We start from the raw sequence: 13,233 nt of genomic DNA, 5'->3' as shown, positions 1-13,233 counted from the left end.
ATATATATGTGTGTATATATATATATATACATATATATATATATAAACATATATATATATAAACACATACATATAGTTTATATAAATGTGCACAAACACAAAGATTGTGTGTTGAGGAATGTTGCAACAGTAATGTAGAATCCAATGTAGGTTCGATTCCCGGCTGAACCTATCTACAGTAATAATAATGATAATAATAACAACAACAACAACTACATGATTCAAGTTTAATATTTCTGGAAATATTTATTTGTCATAATGAAAGAAAGCAAAAGATTGATGTCCAGGAATAATTCCAAAAACCATGAAAGAATATTCTGAAACATCCAAACCAAGAACTACAAAGACTTCATTATCATCCCACCTGAGGAGTAAATATTTTGGATTATCTTCAGATATCAGGATTTCATTATCTTCAGATGTTTCCTCTTCATCGTGTTGAGGTATTTGGAAAATATTGTTGTCTCTATCTGCTATATAAACACATTCATCAATTTTGGTGAGACGAGGTCTTGGAATATAACATCCCTTACTAATATATATTCCTCTTATTCTTATCCTCCTCACCAAAGACTTTTCCCTGAACCATTCCACAAAACAGAAATCATCTAACTCTAATCCATCCTCCCACCTCACAACAACAACATCACCAAAAGATGTGACCCCCACACCATCCACCCCTGCATCTCCTTCCAACCTTCCATATCGCCCCATCTTCCCATGACACACTTCATCTTTACATTTTCCATCTTCCATATCAACCACATCCACATAATAAGAGTCAAAGATGTCAGGGTCTTTGCAATAATAGTAATCCTTGTTGTTGTACCTTCTTCTTTGGTATTTCTTGTCTCTCTCTTCTTGAGTTATGTCTCTAATATAATGACCACCACACACAAGTTGATTGTCGTTGTATTTATAAATCCTGTTGTAGTATTTCTCAGTTCTGATGGTTTTTAAACAACAGAGATCCCTGTTGAAGACCCTCATTTCCTTCCCAAAGGCGACAATGAAACATTCGTCTGTCCACCGACAAATGTCCAGTGGTTCTTCTTCTTGTTGTTCATGTTGAAGTATGTCCACTGTTGTTGTTGTTGTTGTTCTGATTAATGTGACACTTTCTCGAAACATCAACACACTCACATTCTCATCTAACTTAATTAGTTTACTGTTCCAGTCTCTAATGTCCATAAAATCATAATTAACAGGTTCCTCAAATGCAGGAATGGAAATAGGGACCATTGCTGTTCTATATGGAAGTCTCCTCACTGATATTTCATCAATTCCTGAATTATTAATCTCTGCTATGTAATTACCACATCTCACCTTTAATCTACCTTTACCAATTATTTCACCTGATTCACCTCTTCTTCTTCCATCTCCTCCTCTGTATTCCAATTTATTAATTAATTCATTACTGAATATTTCTTTGTTCGTCTGAGATGTAATGGAAGGGAAACAAAGACCAGAATCAAGATTTAATAAAGACACAGATTCCAGAACCTTCACTTGGTCCCCATCAATCTTTATGCAATGACATTCAATCAATTCAATATGTTGACACCAGTAAATACCCCCCACTTTTCTCCATATTACACCATAAGGGATGAGACTTGTCCAAGCTTTAGATGTCTTCAAATCTTTTCTATTCAGTTGAAATATTTCTTTTCTTTTGGGAACCGTGGCCATTATGTGTTTTCCTTGTGTAAAACACACACCACCAACTAAACTTGCCACATTTCTGTGACATAGCAGCTCCCCGTCTTTATTAAATATTTTAACATTTCCATTATTGGCTTTTTCACACACAACTGTCTTTCCTTCATCAGAAATATCAAAATCTTTTACTTGAACAGCAAATTCGTCTGTTTGTAAACGAGCAACCGGGAACCTTTCTCGATTCACCATAAACAACCCTTCAACATACAATACATTCTCTCTTTCCCATTTCCCAAGGCTTCCAACAAACCTTGGACCTTTACAGTTCATACTGGCGAAAACTACTTCATCTTTATAAAGTCTTTTATTTAAGAATATTCCCTTGTATTCCCCATTCTGGGTCAAACAGAAAATGTTTTTATATCTAGTCATACCTAAATATTTATTCCACCTAATATAAACATACAAATAACTGTCATCAATTGTCATTCTGTCATCATCATCAACACCATACCCCATGTAGTGTCTAACTGAATGTAAATATTGACCATCACTGTTGAAGAAAATGATGAATCTTCTGTTGAAGACAATGGTGACATCTTCAGCAGTAACTTTGATATCCTGGATGTAATCATCATATTTTCCATCTTCTTTTCTTGTTAATAATGGTTCAGGTATGTCTATTTGTTTTATTTCTTTCACACTCGAATGTATCTCATCCATATCAACAAAATACAAATGACTTCCATCTCTCCTTTTACTAAAAACCATTTGATTGTTTGATAAAGAAGCCACACATTCATATTTATTTCTCGTTTGGTAAATTACCAACGACAATGGAAATTCCACTTTTAATGTCAACAGTTGGCATTTATCATCATCATAACGATCCAAATTCGTAATGACCAGTGTGTTTGACTGCCATCGACACATTTTAAGAATTCCATAAACATTGAATTTGATTGAATCCAAAAGATGACCATCCAATGTGAATATCTTAATGTTTTTACTCCGCCAGTCCCATCTCGCAATCAGGTTATTTTCAGTAATAACCAGACGATTAATCCTTAACAGTTCTTCATCTCCCAAACTTTGAGGGAGATGAATATGTCTGCCTTTATCAGAAACTGTCAGATCCTGTAGATATAAAGAACAAGACAAGATTTCACTGACAGAAATGTTTCTGGAAAATACATCTACCAGGTCGATATAATAATTAAGTTGATTATTTGTAACGAGATCATTAACCAACAAATTATGATCGTTTATAGCAAACATATGGCTTCTGTCTACAAGATACACAAACGTTTGGTCAATAGATCCACCGTAAAGATTGAGGGGACGTTTCACTTGGGACATTAAAACACTGGGGACCATCTGACGAATGCCATGACCACCACCACCTATTCTAGTGTTGTACTGAAAAGCTTTTCTCTTAGTAACAATTAATAGCTTTTCTGTTTTCTTGTCTATTGATAATGATTTCACAAAAAAAGGGATATTAATTGTCTTAATTGTTTCAACTTGATTATAATAATTGATGGCTAAAATATCTAAATGGGATGGTTTATCACAATAACAAACAATTTCACCTTCACCCATCTTACACACCCGTACATAAGGCTGCCCTAATGATACACTTCTCACTGTCTTTGATAGGTTTCCAATGACCCTTAATTGTTTCTGTAGGGGTAATGTGACACCTATTTGATTAGAATCCCATCGACATATATCCGTAGCTGGAGACGGCAGAGATAATCCCGACACAATGTCTCCTTCATTAGAAATGTATAACAAGCAATCATGGTTGATGTCGGACACCACCAACTGTCCATTCGCCAGATTACATATTTCGCCAATGACAAGTTTTTTGTCTTTCTCCTTTTCTTTGAGTCGTAGATTTAGATTTCTGATATAAGGATTTTTCAGGTGTAAACAACAGCCAGACGACCGGTCCTGATACTTGTAAAGAAGGACCCTGTTGAGTTGAGTGTCCGGTAGATAAACAGTCCCTTGGAAAACAGCAATGTGAGAGTGAACAGGGAAAGGCAGTTGCCACTGCCATTTCATTTCTCCATATATATCATAACATATCAGAATAGAGTGTCTCTTGAAGAGGACATAAAAATAAACATTATCAGAGTAGATGTGATGAGGGTAGCCATAGAATGGAAGGTATTTTTGAAAAAGTTCTTCACCACATGTCGAATAAAATACCATTTTATTTTCCCTTCCATCTACGACTACAAAATTAATTGGAGTTGCAGCAATGGCGACATTAGAATGTCCCAGAGAAATTCTTTTGTCAATGTCAACTTTATCTTCGTTGATCAAAAGGATATGGATCTCATTTTTGTTTTTAGTGGTGGTCACAGCTAAACACTTATTTGATACAATATGACATATTTTCCTGTAACCAGTGTGGACCTTTATTAAAGGGCCTTTGCTTAGTTCAGGACAGGTGATATACTGAAGTTCTTTCTTTTCATGATAAAACACTAAAATTCTGTTTGAGTTGAGTCTACAAAAGCAAGAAGGAATCTCAAGGAAAGTTGAATTATTTTGGTTAATTATTTCTCCAGTCTCAGTGAATAATATAGCTTTATTATTCTTATAGGTTATTAATATAGAAGATGTTGACATCGGTAGAATATTAGTAATATTGTAGCAATCCTCAATATAAATATAGTCTTTAAAACTGGGGGTGTGTTGCTGGTGGTTATATGACAGTTTGGGCCAAAAGTCTTTATTTATTTGAATGGCATGTGGTTTGCCAAAATAATCTGTTACCAAAATGGTATCTTTACCAACAGAAATAGAGTGGCATTTCCTGCCAATGTCCCTCTTTGTCACACCACCTTTAGCCGAAATCCTGTAAATAATTTGTCCCTGGAGGACATAGAAATAGCTTTGGTAGAGAGAGATTTTACTTGGGAGGTGCAGAGAATGGGTCTCTACCTCCCATAACTGTTGGCCATCCATATTGTAACAGATTACTCTGTTAATACTGGAAAATGTAATTAAAAGTATATTGTGGACCCCTACAGCAATATCTGTAGGTGTTTCTTTGGTAATGAATTGGTCTATAATTCTACTACTCTCCCAATCAATTTGGTAAACTGTCTTACCAAACATTTCTACACCTATAAGTGTAGAATGTTCCAAGTAACTCACCATATACAACCCCAACTGTATCTTTTTAATCTCGAAAATTGTGGGGCTGATAATGAGAATCATTTCTTGGAAGGGGAGGGTTGCTAGAACCATGTCTTGACCAATTCTGGTGAAACTGGTGACAGAAGATGGACAATGGACATCATTTCTGTCACCGTCTCTTGTCACACAACATATTGTCATACAATGGTGGGAATAGGTAATCACTCCCCCCTGTATTACAATAATATTGGATATTATGCTTCTCTCAAATTCTTCTCCAGATTCATCGATCTTTGCTTCTCTGGTCACAACTGGGCAAAGAGGACGATATTTTATTGCTATTTTTGGTGGTTGAATGGTTTTGTGGTTGTATGGGTTACAGGTGACATAAATGTCAAAGAGTCTTTGTTGAAACCAATCAAGGTTTTGGTGAACAAAATCATTATTTTGTTTTGCATATTTCAGAAATCTTTGCATTTTACATTTGATTTTACGTAAAATACAAGATCCATCTAAACCCATGGAGTCCATGTGATTACATTCATCTTTTACATAATCTATAAACGTATTGATGTGGTCTGATTTGATTATTGTTCGGTAACATGTCACAATATGAAAAAAATTTGGTAACATGGACATTTCCCATTCTTCAGATTTCTTTGTGTCTTTTGTTTCCTGTTCTTCTGTTTTCTTTGTGTTTTGTGTATGTAATATTTGGGAAAGAATTGGTGTAGTTTCCTTATAAACCGATGTTGTATCACAGACTGTGGCAGGAATGAGAGCCAACATTTTGTTTTCTTCGTTAATCTTCTCCATTTTATGAATATGAAATTATTATCTTTTTCTGTTAAATATATTCTTTTCTCTTGATTTTGTCTTCTTCCTTTCGAATACAATTTATCTCTTCAAAATTCACAAATTTTTTACAACAAAGCTGAAATAGAATGAAAACTTTATTAGTTTTGTGAAAAGCTTTTGATAAAATAATATTTACTTGATTCGTTCAAACAATTTCAAGGAAAACACACATTTCATTAAATATATTTTAAAAAATTGATTATTTGACAGTGAAGTTAAACATTTAAACTATTTTCAATGGAATAATCATTTTAGAAATAGAACTTGAAGATATAAATACACCATTATCTTTATTGACTGAATATAAGTGATGGTGAAAAGTTTTGTAGTAAGAAGGAATATAAACATTTTGTTGAGGTTATTTCTACAGATATTATCGATAGAAATTATAGCCAGGACTGATTTCCTGCTACAACATTTCATATCTAAATGTCACACGGAAACAAACAATGAGATCAAAGACAAAAACATTTGTTGTTTGTTCTTGTTGTTTATCTCATTGCTTGTTTACATCTGACATCTCAATACGAAACGGTTTAGCTAAAAATCAGAGCCAACTATAATTTCTATGGAATATCAATAGAATAATATGAAAAACACTGCTAACACAGTAGAATGTGGTGTTGACTTATAAAACGATTTAATATTATATTTTACAGTAATTTATGGTTGCATAATGAAATACCACATCCCTACAAATCAGGAATAAGAATTATATGCACTGCAAATTATGGGACCGTCATGGTTGGCTTGGTTTCCATCATATTTACCTGGATTAAGAGATATCAATAAAACTGGAGTTGAAACTGGTTCTTAACCTGACAAATGCTGTAAATCTCTCAACATTCCAATATAATCCACACAATTATCATAGACAACATTGATTAAACTTGGAAAGCTTATCAAAAGATGGGCTTTCATATAATCACACTGATACACAGCATGTTGAGAGGATCGTTATTATTTGTTCCTGAGTGAGATAATAAAGATTGGTTAATGAATAAGCTTAATTAATGAAAGGTAGGTTCATCTAAATTATCTCTAATATAAGGGACAATGTTTGGATAGCAATGAGAAAGATGTGTTAGTATGAAAAAGGGGTTTGGCAGGGGAAGTGTGTTTTGTTTTGTGTTAGGTGAGGAGATATAACTTGGTGTAGTTTATTATGAAGTATTGGGGGTTTAATGAGGTGGATTAGGAAATATTGGTGGGGGTGATTAATGTCATTCTGGTGACTCATCATCATCAGAATGATCCTCCACCCCGTCCTTGGTCTATGAAATAATGACTGTTACTTTATTGACCCCAGGAGGAATGAAAAGTAAAAGTGACCTTCTTCAGGATGTCAGCTCTTTGAATATACATGGACTAAACAAGAACATATTTTTGGAAAAAGCTGGATAAGGCTATGTTGTTGTTATTGGTGTTGTTGTTGACAACAAAGTTTATAAAGAGAAAACCAGATAATTGCAAATATTTCAACTGTAAAATTAAATTGGAATTAATGTTTATGTTTCACTTGTGCCATTCTACTTGGTTTATTTTGGGGGAAGAAAAACCTACAAAAACTCTCATAATAATTATATTAGACTTTAATCTAATTGTATATGTATTTATATACACATACATATATATGAAAGAATATGTATAATATATACACAAAGATGCACATATGTATATTTATACATCCATATGTCCGTATGTATATGATCATCATCATTTTACCCCCACTTTCCATGCTGGAATGGGTTGGATGGTTCAAAGAATATCTTGCCTGAAGTTACATTTTCTGGTTTTCTTTCTACAGCTGGATGCTCTTCCTGACACCAACCACTGCACAATGTGCACTGGGTGCATCTTATGGCACCGTCACTAGAGACGATTGCCATGTCCTTGACAAAAGTAAAGGTTCCCCTCAATCTCTGGGTTTCACATATACCTTGGGATGAGGGTAATAAATATATGGAAAGGAGGGGTTGAGTGATGGGGAGAGACTTAGGGAGGTCCAGTAACATCCCTAGTTTCATTGGAAGAATGGTGAAGAGAAGAGATTTACTGCCATTCTTTGTCACAGCAATAAGATAGCAGAGTAAAAAGAAGAGAGAGAGAGTTTGAGAGATGAAAGGTAGATACTTCTGCTAATTATTAATAAGTATATATATATATATATATATATATATATACACATACATACACATATATATAGACACACACATTTGGAATGAGATCCTGACTTTATCAAGAGAGGAGATGTATATTTATTTTTCACATTATTTTTCACATTTAATCACAGACACCTTTATTCTGATGTATAATTTTATATTTTATATTTGACATTCTATACTTGACTTTCTAAGTTTGACAAATGTATGCTAATTTATATTTATAATTTATAATCTATGATTTATAATTCTTAATTTTGTAAAGTTCAATTTTTTAATTTTTAATGTTTAATTTAACGCTTAGTTTTAAGGTGATGTAAAATTAAGTTGAGAATATTTTGAATAAGAACCTGAAGATTTGTTGGTAAAATTGTAAATCTTATGATTATACACACACACACACACACACACACACACACACACACATATCATTACATGGGAAAATGCAAGCTTGAAAAGTAATATTCTTAAGATTATAAACTCGGAAAAGTACAAGACAGTTATTACACCTGTAAAAGTATAGGACAAACTATTACTTCAAGTAAAGTAAAGAATAAGAAACTTTTTACTTAAAATATTTTGGCAAAGAATGCCAGTTCTTCTAATTTATCACTCTTTACAATTCTCATCTTTTAAATTTATTGTACAAAACTGTTCAGTTAATTTGTATGTTTGTCTAATTAGTCACTCTTTTCTGTATTTAAGGAGATAAATTAGCCAAATTCTAATTAAATAAGTATAGTGTTATTTGTAAACTATAATAAAATAAGTTTTAATATTCAAAATTTTAATTTTAGCTGCAATATTTTTAGTAAAAAGTTTCTTATTCTTTATTTGAAGTAATAGTTTGTCCTATACTTTTCCAGGTGTAATAACTTGTCCTGTACTTTTCCAGGGGATAGTGGGGTAGGGGCATACGTTGGCTGCTATTTTTAGCGTGTCAAACGACCAGGCAGAGGCTCTTTCATTGGTTTGCTTGCTTGATGAGATTTTCTTTACAATATATGTATAATATGCATATATATCATCGGCAGAAGTTAGAGAGTAAGTCAAAAGCCGAGAGTTTCGTGTATTGGTGCTTATCAAACACAAATTTGTCCATTGTCACTCTGTAAGTTCTGACGAAATAACTTCTAAAATACAAAATTTTGTCAAAAACGTTAAGAGTAAACCCTGAGATGTGTTAAGACAGAGCTCAATAAATATGTAATGAATTCCTGTTGGGAGCAATAATATAATGAAAGATAATGGTGTCTAAAAGTAAAAGACATGAGAAATTAAAATCACGAGAAACAGTTTAAGGTGAAAAAAACAAACCTTACCCTCCCGTAGCAAATCCTTCCTCCACGTCACACTGCCTCGCTACTCCACCACCACCACCACCACCACACTGGCCTTTCCCATCCCATTACACAACCCTCTTCTCACACCACTATGTTGTGTGTGGGTGGCTGTGACTAAGAGTATTTGAATGTATAACAAATATTTGAATGTATATGCGTAGGAATAATGCATGCGTGTGTGTGTGTGTGTGTGTTGGATGTATACGAGTAAGTATGTAGTTGTTTTGTATTGTGTCTGGTGATTAGTAACCAAAGCTAACAGTTTGGCTGTCTGTAGTTTGCTAGGCTAGAGAAAATATTAGCTTGCTTGGAAATAGAGCATCTGTCCATAGAAAAACTGCCTCAATGAAGTCTCAATTGACCGATGGGAGCAGAGAAAAGTGACCATTAAAAACGATGATGTTGATAGTCATGTGTATGCATGTATTTAATACCCTTTTTTGGGCTCTGAACAACTAATGGAGCTGAAAAAGTATCCATGTGACGATATACAGTGTGTTTAGGGTATTTTAAATCTGAAAGATCCCTTTCTCTGTACATGCGTAACCCCTGTCAATGTCTTCCACAGAGAAAGAAAGAAATAGTTGAGGAGGCAGTAGAACAAAAATGATGAGAAATCTTTTGTCTCCTGTGAAAATATATATAGACTGTATCAAATACATATTTGATATAGTCTATATAATGATATGAGAAACTAAATACAAATGTGAATGTAACTGTGTGCATGAATATACGTATTCTTTTATATGTATGATGGGCTTCTTTCAGTTTCCGTCTACGAAATCCATTCGCAAGGCTTTGGTTGGCCCGAGGCTATAGTTGAAGACACTTGCCCAAGGTGCCACGCAGTGGGACTGAACCCAGAACAATGTGGTTGCGTAATGCAGGGAAACGGTTGTATAATCAAATACCTGCATACCTGGAGAACTACATTGCACAGAAACAATTGTAGTGAATGAAAATAAATGTTCAACCATGCTTCTTCTTGTTGACTCCAATTTTTTCAATCATATAATAGATAGATAGATAGATAGATAGATAGACATAGTTCCCGTCTTTCAAACATACTGTAAATGTCTTAGTACTAACAATTCAATTAAAATATCTGGTATATTTCCAAAGCTAGCAGTTCGACAATTAGATACAGTTAAATTATTTACCAGACTAAAAAAGTAATACTGCAGTTATCCTAAGGTATTTATTCTGGGTTCAAATCCTGGCAAAGTTTAACAGCTTCTCGTGTATAATTTACTGCTTGAAAATAAAATAATTTTCTATAAAACAGTATATTTATGTTTGAAATAGGTCTAATGCATATTTAACAAAGTAAATGCGTTACTAAATTGTTAATGAAAATAATTATCAAAAGATGACTTACCAAAGTCAATAATTGTGTTTGAATCTCAGCCTGAAGTCTTCGTCTCTGAGTTCAGTTCGTAGCAAAGAGTAGCAGAAATGTAAAAATCACAAGTCACAAGGCCTATTTGTATGCAGGAAAAAGTGGGCGTTAACGACTCGAGTGTGTGTGTGTGTGTGTGCGTGTGTGTGTGTCTGAAACTAGCACACGATCTGCTATGTATTTGATCACCTAGACAAATCGTAAGTCCTTGACACCAATTATAACAGTGAATGCCAGGCATGTGTGTGTTTAGGTGTATATATATGTATATATGCCCATATATATGTATGTTTGTGTGTTTGTGAGTGTGCTAGGTTCCCACTACAATTACAAAAAGAAAAATACTTAGAAAAACAAATACAGACACATATATAAACGTACATACATTTATCTGTGTGTAGATAGATATATAATATATATCTTTATATTAAATACACGCACACACACCCTATATGTATATATATATATATATATATATATATATATATATATATATATATATATATATATATATATATATATATATATATATAATATATTTGATTTGTGTGTGTGTGCTTCTGCTTGCAGTGTAGTGTATATTTATGCCATATGTGTATGTATGTGTCTATATATACATATACACACATATGTATAAATAATAGGCACAGCGTGGCTGTGTGTTAAGAAGCTTGCTTCCCACCCACATGGCTCTGGGTTCAATCCCACTGAACACAGAATGTCTTCTATTATAACTTTAGGTTGACCAAAGCCTTGTCAGTGGGCTTGGTAGATGGAAACTGAAAAGAAGCCCGTCATATATATATATATATATATATATATAAGGATTAGATCGTTATTTAAAATACTGATCATATCAAGTGGACAGTATGGGAATAAAAACATTATAGGTAATAATTATTATAAAAATTAATAATTTTAATAAAATACACACACACATATATCTATATATATATATAATTATAAAATCTGGTAATTAGTCATATATTAATTAATATCGATTAATTATCAGGAGGCCAGCACATCTAAAGAATCAAAGAGATTCAGAAATATTATCTGCAATCTCAGGGGATTAAGGTACATTTTAAAAAATAACGTCGACCACTAACGTGGACAATTAATGCGCTAGAAATAGATCACATCTTGTGTCTATTAAGACCTAAATTGTTCTCAGCATGAAATATAGCAGCATACCAAAAACGTGAGCGGGCAAGACATCTAAAATAACCTTAAAAATCATTATTAAACAGGAACCAGGTTTCGGATTTCACAAATTCTTACCATTTGTCTATTCCTCATCAGCCTGATTTGTAATGTAACCGTAATCATCAGAATCGTATACAGAGTTGCCCACCGCCATGGGTGCGCGTGCATATGGTTCTGCTAATTACAGCTTAATGGTAAAATTCAAAAGTCTTCGTTTTGGTGCGCTAATTCCAGGAATATATCTGCAGAAAATATTTACTGCGTCGTATATATTCAGTATGAGATGTCATCATCATTTAAAGTCCGTTGTCCATGCTGGCATGGGTTGGATGGTTTGACCAGTGTTGGTAAGCTGGAAGTCTGATTTGGCATAGTTTTCTACAGCTGGATGCCCTTCCTAACACCAACCACTCCGAGAGTGTAGTGGGTGCTTTAATGTGCCACCAGCATGATTGCATTTTGCATGACACCTGCCTCAGCCATAACTGTGATTTTGCTGGGTCTTCTTCTCTAGCAGAACATAATGCCAAAGTCTCAGTCATTGCTTCCACGAGGCCCAACTCTCCAAAGGACCTCAGCCGTTTGGACTCCGTGAGGCCCAATGCTCGAACATTGCTCTTTACACGCCACTGACATCGGTCCCAGTTACATGACACCAACACCAGCCATGACTTGGCTTGACGGCTCTTCTCAAGCCTAGCATATCACCAAAGGTCTCCGTCACTAATCATTGCCTCTGTGAGGCTCAAAGTTCAAAGATTATGCGTCACCACTTTGTCCCATATCTTCCTGGGTCTACCTCTACCACAGGTTCCCTCCACAGTTAGAGATCGGCACTTCTCTACATATCTGTCCTCGTCCATATGCATGACATGACCATACCAGTGCAGTCGTCTCCCTTGCACACCACATCTGATGCCTCTTATGCCCAGCTTTTCTCTCAAGATGCTTACACTCTGTCAAACATGGTCACTGACATTGCACATCCAGCGAAGCATACTGGCTTCATTTCTTTCAAGCCTACGCATGTCCTCAGCTGTCTCAGTGCATGTTTCACTGCCATGTAGCATAGCTGTTCACACACAGACATCATAGAATCTGTATTTCACTCTGAGAGAGAGAGAGAGAGAGGCCCTTTGTTGCCAACAGAGGTAGGAACTCTCTGAACTTTTCCCAGCCTAATCTTATTCTCATAGTTACACTCTCGGAGCATCCAACTCCACTACTAACTTGGTCACCCAGATAACGGAAGCTATCTACAACTTCTAGCATGCCCCCCCCCCCCTTGCATATTTTCAGCGTTTATTGTACCCATTCATCTTCCACATACAAAAGCTAGTTTCCCAGTTAACCTTCCTCTGCTATTGCTGCACCTTTTATATGTCCAAAGCTTACCCTCGGTGCATCTTATGAAGTTTCTAGGGATTTATGATTTGTATGCCTTCCTACT

General features: G+C 34.6%; 1 protein-coding gene across 2 annotated transcripts; it reads right to left on the bottom strand.

Annotated features, from left to right (window-relative positions):
* Positions 1–220: 220 nt before the first annotated feature.
* LOC149130475 (uncharacterized) lies at positions 221–10,637 on the bottom strand. 2 transcript variants are annotated; one of them, XM_089344778.1, is made up of 2 exons: positions 10,557–10,637; positions 221–5,749 (listed from the first exon to the last, which is right to left on the bottom strand). In XM_089344778.1, the coding sequence occupies exon 2, from the start codon at positions 5,629–5,631 to the stop codon at positions 247–249; it is 5,385 nt and encodes a 1,794-aa protein (XP_089200904.1). In that variant the 5' UTR covers positions 5,632–5,749; positions 10,557–10,637; the 3' UTR covers positions 221–246. The 2 variants fall into 2 exon arrangements, with proteins under 2 accessions (XP_089200904.1, XP_089200905.1); XM_089344779.1 differs by lacking the exon at positions 10,557–10,637 and adding an exon at positions 9,158–10,018.
* Between the last annotated feature and the right edge of the window lie 2,596 nt (positions 10,638–13,233).

The sequence above is a fragment of the Octopus bimaculoides genome, chromosome 28, assembly GCF_046866305.1.
Source record: "Octopus bimaculoides isolate indiv1 chromosome 28, ASM4686630v1, whole genome shotgun sequence".
NCBI classification, from domain to species: Eukaryota; Metazoa; Mollusca; class Cephalopoda; order Octopoda; family Octopodidae; genus Octopus; species Octopus bimaculoides.
This window is presented reverse-complemented; position numbering and strand designations above follow the sequence as displayed.

Coding starts and splice junctions, on each gene's coding strand:
- LOC149130475 (XM_089344778.1), bottom strand. CDS start 5,631: ATGGAGAAGATTAACGAAGAAAACAAAATGTTGGCTCTCATTCCTGCC.